This window comes from Sorghum bicolor, chromosome 1 (assembly GCF_000003195.3).
Source record: "Sorghum bicolor cultivar BTx623 chromosome 1, Sorghum_bicolor_NCBIv3, whole genome shotgun sequence".
NCBI classification, from domain to species: Eukaryota; Viridiplantae; Streptophyta; class Magnoliopsida; order Poales; family Poaceae; genus Sorghum; species Sorghum bicolor.
Window position 1 is genome coordinate 58,332,535 of NC_012870.2, and position 21,934 is coordinate 58,354,468.

Consider the following 21,934-nt stretch of genomic DNA (forward strand, 5'->3'; position numbering starts at 1 on the left):
TTAAGACATGGAAATTCTCATGTACTGTTTAGAGAAAACTCTAGTCCACTCTTTCATGTTCTTCCTCCACAAATGCATTTTTTTCCCTTTGCTAGTGGACCACAACATTGCGCTAGAGATAAAAAATAAGCATAAAAACTCTTCCTAATAAATCACTTATTTTGTACTCCTTCCATTCCAAATTGTAAGTCATTCCAAGAATCTTTGAGAGTCAAACTTTTCTAAATTTTACCAAATTTATATGATAAAATAATACTCCCTCCATACTGAAAAACCAGTCGTTCTAGGCCCATCGATCGTTTTCGTAAAACTTGTCGCTGTGGCATCGAGGCTAGCGTTTTTGACGCGATTACCCCTGGTCAGCTACCGCCTCCCATCCGTTCGGCTGCCCACTCAACCACGCGCATGCACATGCTCCTCGTTACTCGACCGTATTTATTCTCGGCCGCGCATCCGTTTAGCTGCCGCATTTAACCACGCGTGCATGCTCTCCTCAGTTCGTCTCTCTCGCATGCCGCATGCAACCACGAATGGCTCGCTCATGTCCTCAGTTCGTCTCTCTCGCATGCCGCATGCAACCACGAATGGCTCTCCTCAGTTCGTCTCTCTCGCATGCCGCATGCAACCACAAGTGGCTCGCTCATGTCCTCAGTTCGTCTCTCTCGCATGCCGCATGCAACCACGAATGGCTCGCTCGTCTGCACACGCTCTCGCATGCCGCATGCAACCACGAATGGCTCGCTCGTGTCCTCAGTTCGTCTCTCTCGCATGCCGCATGCAACCACGAATGGCTCGCTCGTCTGCACACGCGCTCGCCGCTCGTCGCGTCCTTGCTGCTTGTCGTGTCCAACGCTAGCCAACGCGCCAGGCCCAGCAAAAAAATCTACAGCCACTGGGGCTCGATCTCAGCTCGCCACTCTCAAAACCCCATGCGATAGCCAGTTGGGACGATTTACTTTCTCGTACATGAGCACCCGTAACCGTATTTATTAGGGCAGACATGGTAAACTAACCTTCAATTAATCACTCCTTGGTTACCACAATCATGTCCTAAACGTTAGGTTTTTCAGTATGGAGGGAGTAATTAATATGATACCAACTAAGTATGAATAGATTCTTCATTAATTATATTTTCATAGTATACTCACTTTACGTTACAAATCTTAGTATTTCTCTCCATAATTTTGGTCAAACATGAAAATGCTGACTCTCCAATATTCTTAGAATGACTTACAATTTGGAATGGAGGGAGTATATGTGAAAACCCACCGACTTGTTGGCAAGCAAGAAGCGAAAATGACAATTATTAAGGAATTTGGCATGAAAACAAAAGCAGCTAATCCACCAAGACACGAGGTCAGTGCAAAAGCCACACTATCCTTAGTGAGCTGATAACTTTATCAATGAAAAGTAACCAGAAGAAAGACACACTACTAAAAAAAGCTTTTACAACGTTTAGTTTGGGCCCTCCGAGGCGGGCAGACTGGTTAACCGCCTCGGTTAATGCTTGTAATTAATTGAGGCGGTTATTTTTTATTAACCGAGGCGGTCACAGTCAACCGCCTCGCAAAATTGATTTAATAAGGCAGTTATATAGTAACCGCCTTCTAAAATCAATTAACTGAGGCGGTTTTTATAATCAGACTGCCTTGGAAAATTAGGACATTTTCGGAGGCGGGCCTCTTAAATTGGCCCGCTTCGGTTAATATGGCTGAGGCCCAAGACGCCCAGTTGAGGCCCGATAGGCGTGACAGGTATAAATCCCTAACTGAGGGTTTCTATCCCACATTGGCTCCATCTCCTCTCCTCTCTCCCATGCGAGCGGCGCCCTCTCTCTCTCTATCCCGACACTCCTGCTTTCCCCACTCATCTCCTCTCCCTCGCTCCTCCCACGCTCGAAGCCTTGCCTCCACTCTCAACAGCATCCCCCCTCTCCATGGTGGCGGGCAGTGGGCGGTGGCGTGGGGTTGTGGCGGCTCGCGGTGCGAGGCGATGGAGGCTTGGTGGCGGCGGTGTGAGGCGCGCGATGGAGGCACGGTGGCGCGGGGCACGGGGTTGCGATGGCACAAGGAGCGAGCAGCGAGATCTGGTCCCCTCTTCCTCTACGGCAGTGGATCCGGTCTGCTCCTTCTTCTCCCTGGCTGGATCCGATGGAGGGCGGCCAAATCCGGTGGAGGGTGGCTGGATCCATGGCAGGGCCGCCCCAGGCGATGGATCGAGGACCGACGTGCTTCCCAGCAATGGATCCAACGAAGGGGAGGAGGATCCGGCAAGCAACGATGGCGGCGCCCCATGGATGGGCTCGGCGGGCCCATGGATGGGCTCGCTGGGCTTATCCATGTTTTTTTTCTTTTTTATTTGATTTACCGAGGCGGACAGCAAACCGCCTCGGAAAATGTCACATTAACTGTGACCTTTGATCCGAGACGGTTGGAAAAACCGCCTCGGTAAAGCTTATTTGCCCGCCTCGGTTAAAAATTGTGGCAGAACCTCCTGAATTAAGTGGCCCACATGCACCCATCATTGTCTCAAAGACTTCTGATCAGCGTGCACGAGTTCCAAATGACTCAAGAAGTCTGTCGGGTGTCCTCGGGAAACCCGAATCATCCACGTTTTAACTCATACAGGATCAACATGGAGTTACCACAACATTACAACATCTGTTACAAAAATAACTTACATCAGAGTGCGGAAGGTTTATAACTTAATTTACAACATGTGATGAATTAGAAACTTAACTAAAATTTTAAAAGGTGTGTAGAGTAGCGAAAGCATCTTAGGTGAAGCTTCTAAGGTAGAAGAGGTGGATAAATCATGTCGCGCCCACCGACATGACCTCCAAAAGCAGTCTAAGTCAGCACCTGCAACAGGGGTTATAAAACCCTGAGTACAAAAGTACTCAACAAGACTTAACCGACTAGAAAAGAGGTGAAGACTCGGGTATGCAGGCTATAGGGATTCAAGGTAAAGCTTTATCAAGATAAAGCATTTCTTTTGCATAAAAGCTTACTAAGAGTAAAACCTACTTTCAAGTTTTAACTCAAAATCATCATTTATGACTAACCCAAAACTATTATCAAACTTTCATAAGCATACCACCTCTTTCTCTTACCAAAGATCCATTTATTACTACGATGATGGTACGAGGATTGAGGCTCCATATCCGAGGAAACACGGCGATTCGAATCGATTAAACCCAGCTGGGGATTCAGTACCACACGACATATGTAGAACTTAATCTTGCATATGTCAACCTTTTCTATAGATCCTCCCATACAAGAACGGGTCCAGCGTCACCCGAGAGTACAGTACACCACCATCCTACAGCCAATCTAGATGTTTCCCGGTCATCTCAGATCCGTAAGGTGGGTACACGCTACTCTCGCCATCTCTCCACTCCCAGTACGCGGTTAGCCGTTCTCAAGTATCGGAATAGCTATAGGTAAGGCTTACCACCGCATGTGGGCTGTACTCAAAGGTCTCAATCACAACAGGCCAACAACGGTACAGTCCTTAATCGACACAGTTGGAGACACTACTTTAAGACTCCATTCTTAAAGCAAGTCCACCGACCGGTCTCAAGTTTAAACATCATTAACCATAAAAGTATTCCACAACAACCCTTCAAACTTTCTCATTTGAAAACCTATCTAATAAGCAGGGCTAAGCATACTAAGTATTTTCATAAAACAAGTATCAAGGGTAATATTGAAATCATCAAGGTAGATAATGCAGCAAATAGGATTCACTCAACTCCTATTCACCTAATGCATCATATTAACTCAAGTGATATAAATAACTTTATGAAAATACAAGGGTAGGGTTTAATGTCCGGGGCTTGCCTTGGCCGGAAGGGTTTAAATTTCATACCATTTGTATAAGTATAGCAAATTCCATAAAAAAGATAAATTTCCATCACAAGGAAGCATGTAACAACAAGATAAATAAGAAACTCGATATGTTCTACACACACATAGCTAAATTATGTATCTATATGATATAACAACCTCATATAAAGGTAGAGGAACCATATTTTACATTTATTCATTTTTAGTTTAATTGTAAACTATTTAATAAGCACTACACAAGATAAATCAATAACTTAATCATATGTCATCCAAAGAATCTAAAAACTTAACCACAGCACACACACATAATCATTAATCTACCATAAAATTTTCATCTTAAAAGAAGCTATACAGCAATAGATATGAATTTCTTCCTTTTAAGCATAATTAAAAGACATAATTCATAACTAATTATTTTACTACAAAACATGGACAGTTTCACATTTTTAATAAAAACGAGACATCTTAAGGAGTACAACAAAAATTGGTTCACCAAAATTGGAGTTAACAAACTCCAGATATGAATTTTCAAAGATTCAACAAAACATCCACAAACAAGTCCTTATAGCACTATTCACCTGAGTCACAGCCTGTGCAATTAGACCCCTGGAGAACATCAAATTGTTGCCCGAAGTCCCTGGTCGCGAACTGGAAACAGGGAACTCGCCGGAGATCGTGGTTTCGGCGTTGGAAAGCTCGTCGGCGGCATTGGAGCAGCGGGGAAGCTTGCCCGGACTAGTGCGCACCTGCTGGTGGCCGTAGCTTGTCCCGCAATGGCTCGAGGTGGCCTGGCCACGTTGAGGTGCTCCTCGGCGGCGTTTTTGGCCGGAGTGGAGGAAGAACGGACGTAGCCGGGGCTAGAAATGGTTAGAGCTTGCACCAAGGGGCGCAATCGGTGGCTTGGTTCGAGGCGGAGCTGCTGGTGCACTCGAACGGCTTGGAAACGGAGCGAGGGACGCGAATTGGAGGAGCGCAGCAAGGTCGCCGGCGTCGGGTGCAAGGGGAAAGAACGAACGCGTCGTCCAGTGGGAAGGCTTTATCGCGAAAAGGAAGGGACGCCGTGCCTCCACGTCGTCTGGCGACGCAGGCAGCCAAGCAGCTGCGTGCCTTCACGCACGCAGGCGGTGCTGCGCGGACGGCCGCCGCGATGGACAGGGCTATCGGCTACTGTAGCCATGATTATCTCCACATTTCTGATTTTCTTTAAATTACTCCAACATTTTGAATAGAAGTCAAATTTTGGTCAAAACAAAAGTTTCCCAGAATTTTGCACTCTACAAAACTTATTTAAGGACCCAGAGCTAACTTTGAATGGAAGAGGATGAATTTGGGCAAAAAAATTTGAAATTCAAATCTCAAATTGGGGAAAAACTGATTTGAATTGGGGGCAGAATAGAAATTCCAAAATTACTTTTGATTTTTCTCAATAACTTGAAAAACTCCCAAAATAAAAGTTGTTCATTTTGATGAGCCCTACAACTTTCATGTTGGTCACTTTTCAAGATTCTAAACATATTTTGAATTGGGGATTCAAATTGGAAAAGGGGACAATTTCTGGAAATCTGTATTTTCAAAATTACTTTCAATTTTGTATTGAAACATCAAAACCTCAAAACACCAAAGTTGTACACCTTGACAAGATCTACAACTTTGCTTTTGAACTCATCCCCAAATTTTGCTTAGTTTTTATGTTACACAAAAGGGGGTAAAAACTAGGGTTGAAATTAGAGGTTTTTCTTAGCTATTCCCTTACCACCCTCCTTAACTAGGGATTAAACAACCATCACAAGCATCACTTCACAAGATAAACACACTTTAATTCCCTAAGCACAAGCAATCAAGATAAAGTTGTTTTAATTTGATGCATCAAGTGGTGCTTAACAAATATGCTTTGAAATGCTTATGATGACATGATCCAGTTTTAGTGTTCGTAACATCAGGGATGTTACAAAAATTAATGTAGTAGTGACAAAAGCTCCCTCTACGAAGGATTAGTGTGATCAACCATACAACCAAACAATTGAAGAAGCTCTTTTCAAAATATCTTCCCATGGGAGAAATCCAATTTGTGCTTCAAAGCTAAAGGAAGATCCATCAAGAAATCCATGAAGATGAAGAGAGAAGAAAACCTGAGAGGATGCCAGAGCAACACAACGACAACAATGGTGAAGCGGCATCACAGTTGGGGAAGTGGAAGTGTCAGACTGACTCCAACAGACGACGCATCTCGGTACCCAAACACAAAATGCCTACTCCGCGATGTTTTATCGCAAAAAAAGACGCACCAACAGATGACGCAAATGGGGAACGCATTTTGGGTGAGACGCGATGGAGAACGCAAATTTGCGTCGCTCTCTCTCCTCGACCCAAATCTCAGACGTGCCTAAGCTAGGTTGGATCACGGTAGCACGTCGTCCATGGCGTTGCACCCTGGATGAGGAGCAGCCGGCCGCGTGAGGCGGGCCCTTGCGACAGCGGAGCGGCCGCCGAGGCGAGGCTGGTCTACGGCGAGCCGAGGAACGGCCGACTCAACGAGGCGGGTCCATGGCCAGCACAGCGAGGCAGGCCCGCGACGGGGAGCGGCCGGCGTGGCCAGACGAGACCACGGCGGGGCGAGGCGGGTCCATGGTCGGCGTGGGGAGAAGCGGCCAGCGGGCGCGAGGCTCTGCTTTTGCGGTTGGTCGGCGTCGGGAGATGGGGAGCAACAGGGAGAGCGTGTGGCGGCCGCAGGCGGGGAAGAAACGGGAGAGCGTGGGGCTGCGCGAGGGGAAGAAGGAGCGACCGCGCTGACGAAGAAGGAGACGCGACGCAGAGAGTGTGTGGTGGCCGTGCGTGGGCAAGACGGGGGAGCTTGCTCTGCTTTTGCGTTTGTTGTTGGAGAAGATAATGTTTGGGTCGCATGACCCTTTGCTGTGCGTTACCCAAATCGTTGAATGAGTATCATGTTTGGGTTGTCCTTGTTGGAGATAGCCTCACGGTGGGAAAGAGAGCTATTTTTGTGTACTACTTGAATGTTGTAGACTATATTGAGAACTACAACTTTGTTGGTATATATCATGACAACATCTAAGGTTGATTGAAAATTTGAAATTTCAAAATTTAAGAAACTAAAACAATATTTTGACACTCCAAACAGTTTGAAATTAGAAACTTCTCAGCCAAAAAGATGTAGATTGCGCCGAGGGCTGCAATTTTGATATAATGTTTGTCTTCGTGTGACTTCACATGAAGTAGTTATGAATTAGTTGGGTTGATGGACTAGTATTCTTAGTGTACTTAGAAAAGACTAAGGCCTTGTTTAGTTCAAAAAGTGAAAAGTTTTCGGTACTGTAGCACTTTCGTTTGTTTGTGACAAATATTATCCAATCATGGACTAACTAGGATCAAAAGATTTGTCTCGTGATTTATAGCTAAACTGTGTAATTAGTTTTTGTTTTCGTCTATATTTAATGTTTCATGCATGTGCTACAAGATTCGATGTGACGGGGAATCTTGAAAACTTTTTTGTTTTCAGAGTGAAGTAAACAAGGCCTAAACGACTTTAGAACTATAAGGGAGTACTAGTGTACTAGCAAGTTCGTGGCTGTGCATACCGCATACCTGTCAGTTGCATATGCACTGCACAGGATCAATACACATTCGGTTTAAAATTAGTTTTTCAATGATGATGAGGGATATTATTATCCATGTATTGCACGCCAGTTGCACCATATGTCCATATCCAATCCTACTTTAATTTTATATATGGAATCACTCTCCAGCCTCGCCATACAACGTCAAAGAATTGTAGAGTGTGTGGCCTTCGACGTGACCGAGATTATTTGCAGGAATTATGTTACAAGTAACCTGCCATAACTGCCTAAGATTTGATTCTATAATGGTATGCTACTCGTGTTAACCGATGCCTTCCATTCCTCCATGATTCGCGCGGTACCCATGTGACACGACGGACCTCGCGAGCTCCTCTAATAACGCGGGTCAGGTGTAGGCGTGTAGCGACCATCCATGCCGCGGCCGGCCGGCCGGCCGGCGGATTGGTAGTTCAAGCGTCCCCATTTCCCTGTCCTGTGCCTGCCTATAAATACGACACCAGCAATGTCCTCCACCTCACACCATCGAAACACAAACCAGGCAGCAGCGAACTGCCAAGCAAAGCCGAGGTCCCTAGGCCACAGCTACTGCAACAATGGCCACCGCGCTCTCCTTCAAGGCCGCCTTTGCAGTGGCCGCGCTCCTCTCCGTGGTCGCCGTCACCTATGGCGCTCGCGCCCAGCAGCAGCCCGACCTGCACAACGCCACCGACTCGCAGTCGCAGGACAGATCCTTGTTGTCCTACAGCAGTGGCTGGCTGCCGGCCAAGGCCACCTGGTACGGCGCGCCCACCGGCGCCGGCCCCGACGACAACGGTAAGGATCCGCGCGCACTCCAAGCCATCCATCGATCTCTCCATGTCTGTATATGTTGTCCTCTGCAATGTGGCCATGCCTAAATGTGTCTTGTTTGTCCTCAATCTTTTTGCTAGGTGGTGCGTGCGGGTTCAAGGGCACGAACCAGTACCCGTTCTCGTCCATGACGTCGTGTGGCAACGAGCCCATCTTCAAGGACGGCAAGGGCTGCGGCTCATGCTATCAGGTGGGTGTGGGTGATAACCGTTTTTCACCACGGCCGACGATCGTTTAGTAGTTGGTGCCCAATCATTTTAATTACTTGGTTGGTCAAATGAATTGAAGATAGCAGCAGTAGCTAGCGTCCGGCCGTAGCGCTCGCCTTGGATTGCTCACATCACATCAGGACCACGTGCATCCGCTGACCTTGTGCTTGGCTTTTCCTCCTTCCCAGATACGGTGCCTTAAGAGCAACCACCCGGCCTGCTCCGGCGTGCCGCAGACGGTGATCATCACGGACATGAACTACTACCCGGTTGCCAAGTACCACTTCGACCTGAGCGGCACGGCGTTCGGCGCCATGGCGAGCTGGGGCCTCAACGACAAGCTCCGGCACGCCGGGATCATCGACATGCAGTTCAGGAGGGTGCCGTGCAACTTCCCGGGCCTGACCATCACCTTCCGCGTGCAGCACGGGTCCAACCCCATGTACCTCGCCGTGCTCATCGAGCACGAGAACCAGGACGGCGACGTGGTGCAGGCGGACATCATGCAGAACAACTCCGGCTACTGGGAGCCCATGCACGAGTCCTGGGGATCCATCTGGAGGATCGACCCCAACCGCCCGCTCAGGGGCCCCTTCTCCATCCGCATCACCAACGAGTCCGGCAAGCAGCTGGTGGCCAAGAACATTATCCCGGCCAACTATGTCGCCGACGTCGATTACCGCTCCTACGTCCAGTATACTAGCTAATTGACCGACCACTGCACACGGTCGATCTTAATTAAGTGTTCTTTTGTTTAGTGGCTCTGCCGTTATGGGCAACCGGACTCGAGGATTTTTCACCTCAATACTGTCGTGGTGTGTGAGCTAGTGTGTCCTGAAGATGCGTGGGAAATTAGAGGAGGCAAGCATCAATGTGCTCTCCCGCCCACACTGTCACTCTACCATTACCAGAGTGTGTAACCAGCAAATCATGGTTATATATAATTTATACTACTATATGGAGTATCTGCTGCTATTTAACTACCATGTTGCCTCTTGTCTGAAAAGGGTTCTCTCTTTCGTGTGCACGTAGGCATCTTGGCTTTATTCAGCTACTTTCACTACTACACTTGCAGCCTAAACTTCCCGATCGCTGTGTAGTGTAGTTGCTAGCAATGTAGGAGTGCAGCAATATTGTGGCATACTCACAACTAACTGTCATGGGACCCGTGCCTCTCATAAATGAATTGACTTTCTCATCAGATGAATGGGGTCAGACGGTCAGTATTTTTGCTATCCTAGTACAGGTTGGAGCGCACCTCTTTTCTTTAGGCCTTGTTTCAATGGCGAAAATTTTTAGATTTAGCTAGTATATTTTTTATTTTATTTGTCAATTAGTGTTCCATCATGGTTTAATTAGACTCAAAAAATCGTCGCAAATTATATATAAACTGTGTAATTAGTTATTTTTTATCTATATTTAATACTCTATACATACGTTCAAAGATTCGATGTGATGGGACGAAAAAAAATTTGGGAGCTAAACAGAGCCTCAGAGCACAGCTAGCTAGCGAGCCGCCCATCAGAGAACAGAAGAGGTGACTGGTTAACGACAAGCTTTTTTATGCTTTTTTGATATCAAGGACATTTGGTTGTGCAGAGAAAAGTTCATCATGCATAGTAGTTTTCACTGCCACCGCAAAGGCCAAAGGGTGCAGTGCTGTAGTATGTTCCTATATTACAGTGATAAGCAGTGTTTTGATCGAAAGCAAACGAAGGATACTGCAAATCTCCCAACAAAAGTCGCTTTCCCGCCAAACGCTTTTGCGCAACCGATTCCATAACCGTCAGTCCTCGAACTAATCATGCACGGATCTTACTTTCATGCGGGACCCCGAGGAAATTGTCGCGAAAAAGTAAATCGTACTACTACGGCCCTACTGGATTCGAGCCGTGATTAGCGGCGCTAAAACCCATGTTAACTTGCATGGCTGACTTGCAATTAAGAGAAGCTTCGATGAGCAGACGACTTTAGATTTCACTCTTGTCACCGCGTCAGTAAACGCGATCACGTGAAATGCAGGTCGACCTTCTCTAATGTGAACACACATTATAACGATGATCGAGAATGGATCTAGATTCAGGAGGGGGGATGCAAATGATACTTTGCGCCACTTAACGAGCCATGATTCTCGCGCAATACACATGGACATGATGACATGGATGCACTTATTAGTATTTGGAGCGGGCTTAAAAAAAGAACCCTTCGGTGCGAATAGGCGTCATTTCTCTTCTCAACTTTTATCTCTACAAAATAATCCTGAGATTAAAAAACTAATTTTGGTGTATTCTTTAAAGCTAACAATAACTCAAACGTCCACTAGGAAGTAGACGATATAATCACTCAAACACTGGAAAGAAGATGTTTCGGAGGTGCTAGTCGCCAAGAAGAGGAGCAGTCACGTAAGAACTTTCCGCTCCCTAAAATCTATATTTACCTATACACATGAGGTGTTGCAGATAGACGTCGATTAGTTTCGAAGATCTGCTCTTCCAACCTTGCGCACAGGACATCGGAATAGAAAATTTTGAAATCATTAGAAACAGATAAGATGTAGTGATTCTAATTAACCTCTATGCACACAGGAGAAAGAAATGTGAAAACTTGGAAATAGTAGGAACAAAGAAGGAGAGTGGTTCTAACCTCTTTGTGCGAGCGGAAGATCGGAACTGAAAAACTTAAAGCAATAGGAACAGAGAAGATGTGATGGTTCTTTGTGTTGTCTGTGCACACGCAGGAGATCATACTAGGAAAACTTGGGAATAAAAAAATTATGGTGGTTCTAACCTCTATGTGTGGAATAGGAAAACTTGGAAGTAGCATGAAAAGAGAAGGTGTGGTAATCCTTTGTGTTGTCTCGTGCAAGGTTTCTTGACAGATAGCTCTCAGGTTTACTAGATACGGACAAATGGAGTAACCACAGAGAGTCCACATCTGAGTCAATTAGTCTCGTAGTGGTTTCATGTAATTGCCGAGTAAATGGTTCTATCAATTAGCCCAAGTGGCGCAACTAAGACCACCCTGCACCACATCATATCTTAGCCCGAGCCCGGGCATGGCTCGGTGGCGATGCATAGTCACACGCCGTTTTTTTCTTTGAACCGATGAGCTTTTTCTCTGTATTCCCATAAACAGTGCACACAGAAATGCAGTGGGCGTCGGGTTCGAACCCAGGGTGGTCAATTCGTGCTGCTAACGTGACCAAACGAGCACACGCTCATTCTCTCTCAATTTAATATTGTGATGTATATAGTTTTACTTTTTTATGGAATAGGGTTCAAACCATATATTTCCATAAAGAAGTAAAACTATATACATCACAATATGTGGAGTAAGCCACATATTATAAGTTAAGTCAACATTTAATCAAAATACCATAAAGAAGTAAAACTATATACATCACACCTAACTTTAAATATAGGTATTACGATTTATTTGATTTAATTAAATTAAAATTAGGCTTATCCCAAATTAAATCCAACAATCAAGAGATTGATCGAAATACTGTTTGTAGGTTGGCGTTTCTAAAATTCTTCCATGAAAACATGCTCAAGTCGCGGAGAATAAGGCCAGTCTTAATGCATAGTTTCATGGTATAGTTAACAAGACTATAAACGAGTCACATGAGTTTCATGGGGATAGAATTATTCTCTCATCTGGTGAAACTCCTTCATTTAATAACTTTGCTAAGTCAATAATTTTATTTATGTGATACCTTATTTAATATATATGGCACTTTTACAAAACATGCATTGAGACTAGACGAACCGCCAATCGAAATTGCTTGCGCTGTATTTTATTATTATTATTATTTTTTTTTGCATCACGCACATCTTTTTTTTTCTCTTGTACGGATAAACTCGAGATACGCAAATCTTGCCTACCAGGCATTCCGCATTCGAGGCCCCCCACCATTTTATCTCTTCTTGTCGTGCCGAGGAACGCGACGCGACGTTGGGCAACTTTGGCTTGAGCCGCAGCCGGGGCCCGGTGGCCGCCGGCCGCATGTGCGCGCGAAAAGAAAAGCCGGACGCCGACGGCGCCGTCTGCTCGCTCTCGCGTCGCGCGCATGCATGTGAGGTGCGGGCCACCGCGACAGCAACCGCTCTGCCGCTATCGGCAAGGCAAGCTGCTGTTGCGCCCGCGGCGGGGAGTTTGTGCCGCGCACGCACGCGATTCTGCTCTGTGCTCTACCTCTCCGTCTCCGGGTCCGTGTACCGCATGTGTGCTGCCTGCTGCATGTTACCCGGGGAGACTAGCTAGCTACAGTGGTGCATGTATACGTCGTGCGTGATCCGACTCGCTCCTTTCAGTTGCTAGCTGCTGCGTAGTACGACGAATGATTGGAGCTACTAGCTAGCATGGGGTGTGTGTGTGTGTGTGTGTGGTTTTGTCATGATCGTGCGTAATTGACTAAGCAGTAGTAATAACGAAACTTACATGGCACTCCATGATATCATGCCGGATTATGGTCGATGATATATATGGTGATAAGGTCAAGTTGCCGCACGTACTCCCAATGATAGCGCGCATTCGGCCGGGGCGATCGATAGCCAGAATCGGGGCCGGTTTTCAGGTGTTGGTTCGTGCTAGACTGTTAGTAGCAACAACTTGGCAGACGGAATGTTTGAACAACTGATGAATGAAGATAAATAAAAAGAGAAAAATAATGGAGGTTGGTCGGCACCAGTAGAACTGAAACAAGTAGCTTAGTGCACCTACATGATTTCAGAGATTGTCATCCCTAGCTAGCTTGGTCTATAGGAAATAATAATTAACGAAGAAAACAAGGGCGCGCGACGCGAATGGGCGGGGATGATACGCTCCACGTCACGGGTGAGGAACTGCAAACCACATGTACTGTCGTCCGTCCGCTAACTGAATTTGGCAGTGCACTTATGAGGAGCTAGCAGGGCCGGTCAGCGAAGTTCAGAAGGATGTTGGCATGGCTTACAAGCTGAAGCAATCAAACGTGCATGCTGCGGCGATGGCACACAGCTCGCTCGATCACATGGCAGGTTTCCTGCTTGTGGTCAAGAAAAGAAACACACACACAACCATCAACCAGGCGGCGTGCATGGACTGCTAATAACGCCGTGCGTACGTACGTGGCGTGCTCGTTCATCAAGGACCCCCCGTGATGGCCGGTTATTAGGGCCGGGTAGTGATGTGATGTGATGCGCACGCTGCCTGATCGTGTCAGGTTTGGAAATTTCTTCCCAGCTCACATGGGTCTGCTCGTGCTAGCTCCAGAAGCATGGAGACGCATGCCGACCGCTCACCTATATCCGGTTTGTTGCAGATCGGAGTCGGAGCCGGGGCAATAATCCCGTGCTAAAGCAACGACATGTATTGCTCGGAGGAGGGTGCAGTGCCGGCCGGACGGACGTAGGTACGTACGTGTCAAATGACACTGACAGAAAAGCGCCTACGTTAAACTGATGCGTGCCACAAGGCCGGGGACCAGTGTACCTGCGTGCAACAACTAGTACCTGACGATACATGGCGCAGCTGTCTAGCAGTGCTGCGACCATCGGACGGCCAAGGTCGCCGGCGAATACGTACAACAACGTCTAACCCGTTTCCTGCACCTGCTTTGGGTGGGCTTTGGCGAACAATCACCAGCCAGCAGCATTGAAAAGGGTGAAAGCGGCGACGGAGCGGCCTCCCTTCCTCCCCATGTGCCCCCGCGCTCCCTCCCGTGCAGGGGCCCCATGCCATGCCCATCGAACCGATCGATCGGAACCGCGACGTTGTTTTCGTGCGCGCCCGTTTTGTCCACGGCGAACCGGACCGCGCCGGACGATGCAACGCGACGCGACGGAACAAAGGAGGGGCCGGCCACTGGAACTGGACCACTAACTACCGGGGCGGGGCGGGGCGGGGCGCGGGCGGCCGTTGCGTTGATGCATGGGCAAGGCGTGGTTGGTCCGGAATATAACGACCGGCTAACGGTCGGGGGGGTGGCGCGGAGCCTTTGATTGGCGTTGTCGGTGTTCTGCTTTTAGTCCGTTGGTTGTGTGCGCTTTTAATGATGGCTTTTGCCTATATGTCTCGCCATGTGACCGCACGCACTCGCGGTACGTGCTCTGTCGCTACCGTCGTCGGCATGGCATTGCATTGCATGCCCATCATGCATAAATCATCCCATCACGCTGCCATGGATATATAATGGATTTACAACAACATGCCTAGTCTTTGAAGCTGGCGTTGTTTGGCCTGACTCAGTAAAACTGTTTTTTAAAAGCTTCGACTCTATAAATAGCTCTATTAGTGGAGCTAGAGCCATTTTGGTGAATCATTCGGTAAAACAGCTCGTTCTTTAAAATGTGCTCTCACAGAACACCACGTAGAATTGGGAGAAGTCATTATTTTTGGCTTCTTCACAGCCTAAAGCTCTATGAGAACACGTTTTTAGAGGCTTCATTGATGGAGCCATTCTATTTTACCCTGTTTGGCAAAAAAGGCTCCAAACAGCTCCTGAAGCCGTTGGAGAAGCCGTACCAAACGGAGCCATACTCTCCGTCCTAAATTATAAAATGGTTTAGTTTTTTAGATACAAGACTTCTCTAATTTACTTAGACATACACTATGTTCATATATGAGCAAAAATCACCGTCGGTCCCTAAACTTGGTCGGCGATGTTATCCAAGTCTTTAAACTTCAAAAGTGATATCTGTCGATCCCTAAACTTGGCAGACGTTGTCATCCATATTTTTGAACTTTCAAGGTGATCACCATAAATTCTCAAACTTACCCGATAGTGTCATCCGCTTTCTTAATTTTTAAGGTGATTATCTTAGGTCTCTAAACATGCAAGCGGTATCATCCCTGTCTAAATATGGTCTAACCTACTCTATAAGCTGGTGTGGCACGCTGACTCCAAGTTAGATGTGAATCCAACATGTGCCAATTAATCAATCATTATTTATATAATATTTATCTTCAAAATATAAATTATACTCCCAACATATCCGTAAAGAAAGTCGTTTAGGACAATGACACGGTTTCCAAAGCCTAACTTTGACTCTTTGTTTTTATAAAAATATTTACAAAAAGTGATATATGTATATTTTCATGAACGTATTTTTCAAGACAAATCATATTCATATGATTTTTATATTTCCAAACTCAACAATTTAAAAAGTTATTCATGACTTATATTCTCAATGTTTGACCAAAACCTTGTCCAAAACGACTTTCTTTATGGGTATGGATGAAGTATAAAATAGTTTACATTAGCAAAAAAAAAAGTTAAAGTATTAAAATAATTTACAACAACAAATATATTAGGTTTGAACTAAAATAGAAAAGTACTAAAACTAATTTAATATTTATGTATCATTAAAGTGTTAAAATAATATTAAAATTCCTATAGTATTAATAGTTTGCTCTAAAAAACTTGGAGATACAAAAGTTATGAGACACAACTTTTGTATAAAAGTTCTAAATAAAAAGTAAGGATTTTACTTATAGCTTATGCCAAACTTGGGAACACAAAAGTTATTAAACACAAAAATAATGGATTAATTTATAACTTATACCAAATTAAAACACAAAATTTATGAAACATGATTTGGGAACACAAAAGTTATTCATGTTCTTTCATTAGAACTTGTTGTGTGATGTTTCTCGCTTTTCCTTGGATTTTCAAACAAAAGAATAAATATCTCAGATATTTTGACCGGTGGTTACCTGGACCAACATTAGTCATTATTACAAATGTAGATTCCTACATCGCCACTTTGTTGTGTAGCAGCGAAAACTATATTTTGAACTTGTCTCTGCACAAGCCTTGTTTAGATGTGAAATCTTTTTGGATTTCACTACTGTAGCACTTTCGTTTGTTTGTGGCAAATATTATCCAATTATAGACTAATTAGGGTCAAAAGATTCGTCTTACAATTTACATGTAAACTATGTAATTAGTTTTTATTTTCGTCTATATTTAGTGCTTCATGCATCTGTCGCAAGATTCGATGTGACGAGGAATCTTGAAAACTTTTTGGATTTTAGTGGGAACTAAATCTCCTGGAAGAAAATAACATCAGAAAAGCATGGAAAGCTCGTCGTTAACCAGTGATCCCAATCTCTGTGTCTCTGATGCAAGGTGAAGAAATGGCCTTGTTTATTGTGTCATACCAAATCTTTGACGTATACATAATTTTTTGTTTGCGAGACATACATGAAGTATTAAATATAAATAAAAAAATAACTAGTTAAACAATTTGTCTGTAATTTATGAGACGAATTTTTTAAACCTATTTAGTCTATTGTTGAACAATAATTATCAAATACAAATAAAAATACTAAAAATAACCAAAACTAAAATTTTTTCGCAAACTAAATAAGACCTGGACTCCAAGTCAGCTACAGACCAGCAGCCTGTACTAGGATACCAATCATCTGATTAGAAAGTCAATTCATTTATGAGAGGCACAGGTCCCTTGGCCCTGACATAGTTAGTTGTGAGTATGCCATAATGCTGCTGCACTCCTACATTGCTACTACTATACTTTTTCCATACCCATATTAGGGTCTTGTTAGTTCACCCTAAAAATCATTTTTTTAAGATTCCATATAACATTAAATCTTACGACATCTACATGGAGCATTAAATATAGACGAAAATAAAAAATAATTATACAGTTTGCCTATAAATTGCGAGATGAATCTTTTGAGTCTAGTTAATCTAAGATTGGACAATAGTTGCCAAATAAAAACGAAAGTGTTACAGTATCTAAAACTAAAAAAAATTCGAAACTAAACAAGACCTAGTTAATGTTTAGGACATAATTATGCTTAGCAAGGAGTTATTAATTAGAGAAAATTTTTTCTTGTCTGTCCCTATTAAATGAGACTGCAAGTGCATTTTATATAAGAAATAACAAAGACTCATATGGCTAGTGCAGTGAGGCTTGTGGCACAATAGTTTTGGTGCACGATTTTGCATGGGCAAGCCTTGCGTTCGTTTCGTCATGCTGTTACGGCTTGATTTTCTCTTTTGCGTGTGCGCAGCGATGGGCCCTGCGGCTATGCAATTTAGGCCTTGTTCAGTTGGTGAAATAAAAAATTTTCAGCAATTATAGCATTTTTGTTTATTTGTGATAAATATTATTTAATTATAGACTAACTAGATTCAAAAGATTTATCTTACAATTTATAGATAAACTATGGAATTAGTTTTTATTTTTGACTATTTTTAATACTTTATGCATGTGTTGCAAGATTTAACGTGACGAAAAATCTTGAAAAGTTTTTTATTTTTGAAGTCAACTAAACAAGGCCTTACAAACCGATCGGGAAGTTTAGGCTGCAAGTGTAGTATTGAAAGTAGCTGAATAAAGCCAAGATGCCTACGTGCACACGAAAGAGAGAACCCTTTTTCAGAAGACAAGAGGCAACATGGTATAGTAGTTAAATAGCAGCAGATACTCCATATAGTAGTATAAATTATATATAACCATGATTTGCTGGTTACACACTCTGGTAATGGTAGAGTGACAGTGTGGGCGGGAGAGCACATTGATGCTTGCCTCCTCTAATTTCCCACGCATCTTCAGGACACACTAGCTCACACACCACGACGGTATTGAGGTGAAAAATCCTCAAGTCTCCGAGCCACTAAACAAAAGAACACTTAATTAAGATGGACCGTGTGGTCGGTCGATTAATTAGTATACTGGACGTAGGAGCGGTAATCGACGTCGGCGACATAGTTGGCCGGGATAATGTTCTTGGCCACCAGCTGCTTGCCGGACTCGTTGGTGATGCGGATGGAGAAGGGGCCCCTGAGCGGGCGGTTGGGGTCGATCCTCCAGATGGATCCCCAGGACTCGTGCATGGGCTCCCAGTAGCCGGAGTTGTTCTGCATGATGTCCGCCTGCACCACGTCGCCGTCCTGGTTCTCGTGCTCGATGAGCACGGCGAGGTACATGGGGTTGGACCCGTGCTGCACGCGGAACGTGATGGTCAGGCCCGGGAAGTTGCACGGCACCCTCCTGAACTGCATGTCGATGATCCCGGCGTGCCGGAGCTTGTCGTTGAGGCCCCAGCTCGCCATGGCGCCGAACGCCGTGCCGCTCAGGTCGAAGTGGTACTTGGCAACCGGGTAGTAGTTCATGTCGGTGATGATCACCGTCTGCGGCACGCCGGAGCAGGCCGGGTGGTTGCTCTTAAGGCACCGTATCTGGGAAGGAGGAAAAGCCAAGCACAAGGTCAGCGGATGCACGTGGTCCTGATGTGATGTGAGCAATCCAAGGCGAGCGCTACGGCCGGACGCTAGCTACTGCTGCTATCTTCAATTCATTTGACCAACCAAGTAATTAAAATGATTGGGCACCAACTACTAAACGATCGTCGGCCGTGGTGAAAAACGGTTATCACCCACACCCACCTGATAGCATGAGCCGCAGCCCTTGCCGTCCTTGAAGATGGGCTCGTTGCCACACGACGTCATGGACGAGAACGGGTACTGGTTCGTGCCCTTGAACCCGCACGCACCACCTAGCAAAGATTCAGGACAAACAAGAAGACATTTAGGCATGGCCACATTGCAGAGGACAACATATACAGACATGGATCGGAGAGATCGATGGATGGCTTGGAATGCGCGCGGATCCTTACCGTTGTCGTCGGGGCCGGCGCCGGTGGGCGCTCCGTACCAGGTGGCCTTGGCCGGCAGCCAGCCACTGCTGTAGGACAACAAGGATCTGTCCTGCGACTGCGAGTCGGTGGCGTTGTGCAGGTCGGGCTGCTGCTGGGCGGGAGCGCCATAGGTGACGGCGACCACGGAGAGGAGCGCGGCCACTGCAAAGGCGGCCTTGAAGGAGAGCGCGGTGGCCATTGTTGCAGTAGCTGTGGCCTAGGGACCTCGGCTTTGCTTGGCAGTTCGTTGCTGCCTGGTTTGTGTTTCGATGGTGTGAGGTGGAGGACATTGCTGGTGTCGTATTTATAGGCAGGGACACAGCAGGACAGGGAAACGGGGACGCTTGAACTACCAATCCGCGGACCGGCCGGCCGCGGCATGGACACCTGACCCGCGTTATTGAGGAGCTCGCGAGGTCCGTCGTGTCACATGGGCACCGCGCGAATCATGGAGGAATGGAAGGCGTCGGTTAACGAGCGAGTAATTATAGAATCAAATCTTGGCAGTTATGGCTTGTTACTTGTAAACACACAATTCCTGCAAATAATCTCGTTCTATCGAAGGCCACACACTCGCTCTACGTACACCTCTTTGACGTTGGATGGCAAGGCTGGAATGATTCGATATACTATAAAAGTAGGATTGGATTGGATATGGTGCAACTGGAAGCCAGTACCTCTACTGATCCCGTGCAATACATGGATAATATATATCCCTCATCATTGCAAAGCTAATTTAAAACCCAATGTGTATTGATCCCGTGCAGTGCATATATATGCCACTGACACGGGTAATCGGTCTCCACACCCACCAACTAGCTACTGCTCCTTTCGTTCTAAATTATAAGTTATTTAGTCTTTTCTAATTACACTATGAATATTTGCCCAATAACCCATGTTCTCACACAGGTTAAAATTTTATGAGACATAACCATTAGTTGCTATTTAATACCTTTGTCTAATAGAAAAAATCTAGGCAGCTTTCTGTCAAAAGCCTGCATCTATCAATCCTTTTTGCATCCTAAGATAATTGCCTTTGTTAATAGCTAATTAAATGAGGTGAATAGTCATAGGGTGTGGAGAGGTCCTCTGAATAGTCATAGGGTCGCAACCCAAAAGGAGATCCTAGTTTGGCTGGAACTATTGATGGAGCAAGAATTAACATGGATCCAAAGGGCGCACACAAATCGGTTAAAGCATGGTGATCGTAATTCTATTTTTTCCATCATTATGCATCTAGCAGGAGGAGAAGAAATAATATTAAGGGCTTGGTTGATGACCATGGGACAAGGCATGAAGATGGCAACACTCTGTGGTCTATGATGTACAACTATTTTCCTAGTTATTCCAATCAGAGGTTTATGAAGTTGATGAGGAGGTGCTGAATGTAGTTAAGTGGTAAGTAATACCAGAGATCAACCATGGTTTGTTAGCTCCGTTTTCTTATGACGAAGTGAAGCAACACTCTTTCCTATTGGGGACCTAAAAGCCCTAGGGCCGGATGGGCTTCATGAAATTTTTAGTAAGAGATTTTGGCATATGTTGAGTGATGATCTAGTGCAAGAAGTATTGCAGGCATAAATTCAGCATCTATTCTGGATGGATGGAATGATACTACTATTGTGATGATACCAAAAGTTGACAATCCAAAAAAGGTGGCCCCATTTTGCCCCATCATTCTATGCAACGGTTGTTTATAAGGTGATTTCTAAGATGCTTGCAATTAGAATGAAGGGTGTTCTCCAGATGTTATTAGTGTCCACCAAAGCACCTTTGTGCGAGGGTGCTTAATAGCAGATAATATCCTTAATGCTTATGAATGTATAAATTCATTCCATTAAGAGGAAGAAAGGAAAGCATAGGCTATGGACAGTAAAGTTGGATATGCATAAAGCATATGATAGAGTCGAATGGGGATTCCTAGAAAAGATGATGATCAAATTAGGATTTGACAAACGGAGAGTGAGACTAATTAAGTCTTGTGTTTTTAATCGGTTCAATTTAATTCTATAGAGACAAAGATAATAACACCTACAAGGGGTATTCAGCAAGGGGATCCCTTGTCCCACTATCTGTTCTTAATTATGGTGGAAGGCCTCTCTAGCTTGATCTAGCAAGCAGATGTAGGGTTGAGATGGCAGACTAAAGGGGATTTAATAGCCTTTTTCTAAAATTAATCACATCAGCTAACCAAAATAAATGTGGAATTGAAACTATCGGTCTAGCTAAGACTGCACCCCTCTATCTGTATTCTCAAACACCTTAGAAAGATTCTAGTTAAGTGTTGACGATCGTTAACTACTAAAATAAATTGTCAACCAAACATAGAAAAAGTGCATAAAAGGAATTACCTACATAGAATAGGGGTTAAACTGGTAGAATTGTATAGTTTTGGTGAATCACTATTTCTGTAGGGCTTTATTAGGATCAGGAGAAAATATATCAAGGATGTTAGGCTCAAAAGCATATTCCATCACGACACCAACTTGAGAAGACTCTAGAAGAAAAAAGAAGGTGACCCATCGATGAGGGAGCCCACCTAACATTGAGGCAGGTCAGCTGACCCCACCCCTAAGTCGGTTGAGCTAGCTTGGTCCTGCCTATCAGCCGCCCTTCGTACGATGGTCTTCCACCGCCATTTAGATCCAATCTACCCTATTGATTGAAGTTGGTTTGATCTGAGGGCTCTGGTTCATCCCACCAAACTATATAAGTAGGCCCTTGGCCTCCTAGCTAAGAGCATCCTAAAACCCTAATTCATATCTCCACTTAGGATCGAGAGAGGGGT

At 45.0% G+C, this 21,934-nt stretch overlaps 2 protein-coding genes across 2 annotated transcripts; one reads left to right on the forward strand and one right to left on the reverse strand.

Annotated features, from left to right (window-relative positions):
- On the forward strand, positions 7,944-9,482 carry LOC8058096 (expansin-B3). Its single transcript, XM_002464906.2, has 3 exons — positions 7,944-8,254; positions 8,371-8,480; positions 8,688-9,482. Exons 1-3 carry the CDS (start codon positions 8,035-8,037, stop codon positions 9,204-9,206), a joined length of 849 nt encoding a protein of 282 aa, XP_002464951.1. The 5' UTR covers positions 7,944-8,034; the 3' UTR covers positions 9,207-9,482.
- On the reverse strand, positions 17,914-19,420 carry LOC8058097 (expansin-B3). The gene is made up of 3 exons (XM_002467463.2): positions 19,126-19,420; positions 18,896-19,005; positions 17,914-18,688 (listed from the first exon to the last, which is right to left on the reverse strand). Exons 1-3 carry the CDS (start codon positions 19,343-19,345, stop codon positions 18,170-18,172), a joined length of 849 nt encoding a protein of 282 aa, XP_002467508.1. The 5' UTR covers positions 19,346-19,420; the 3' UTR covers positions 17,914-18,169.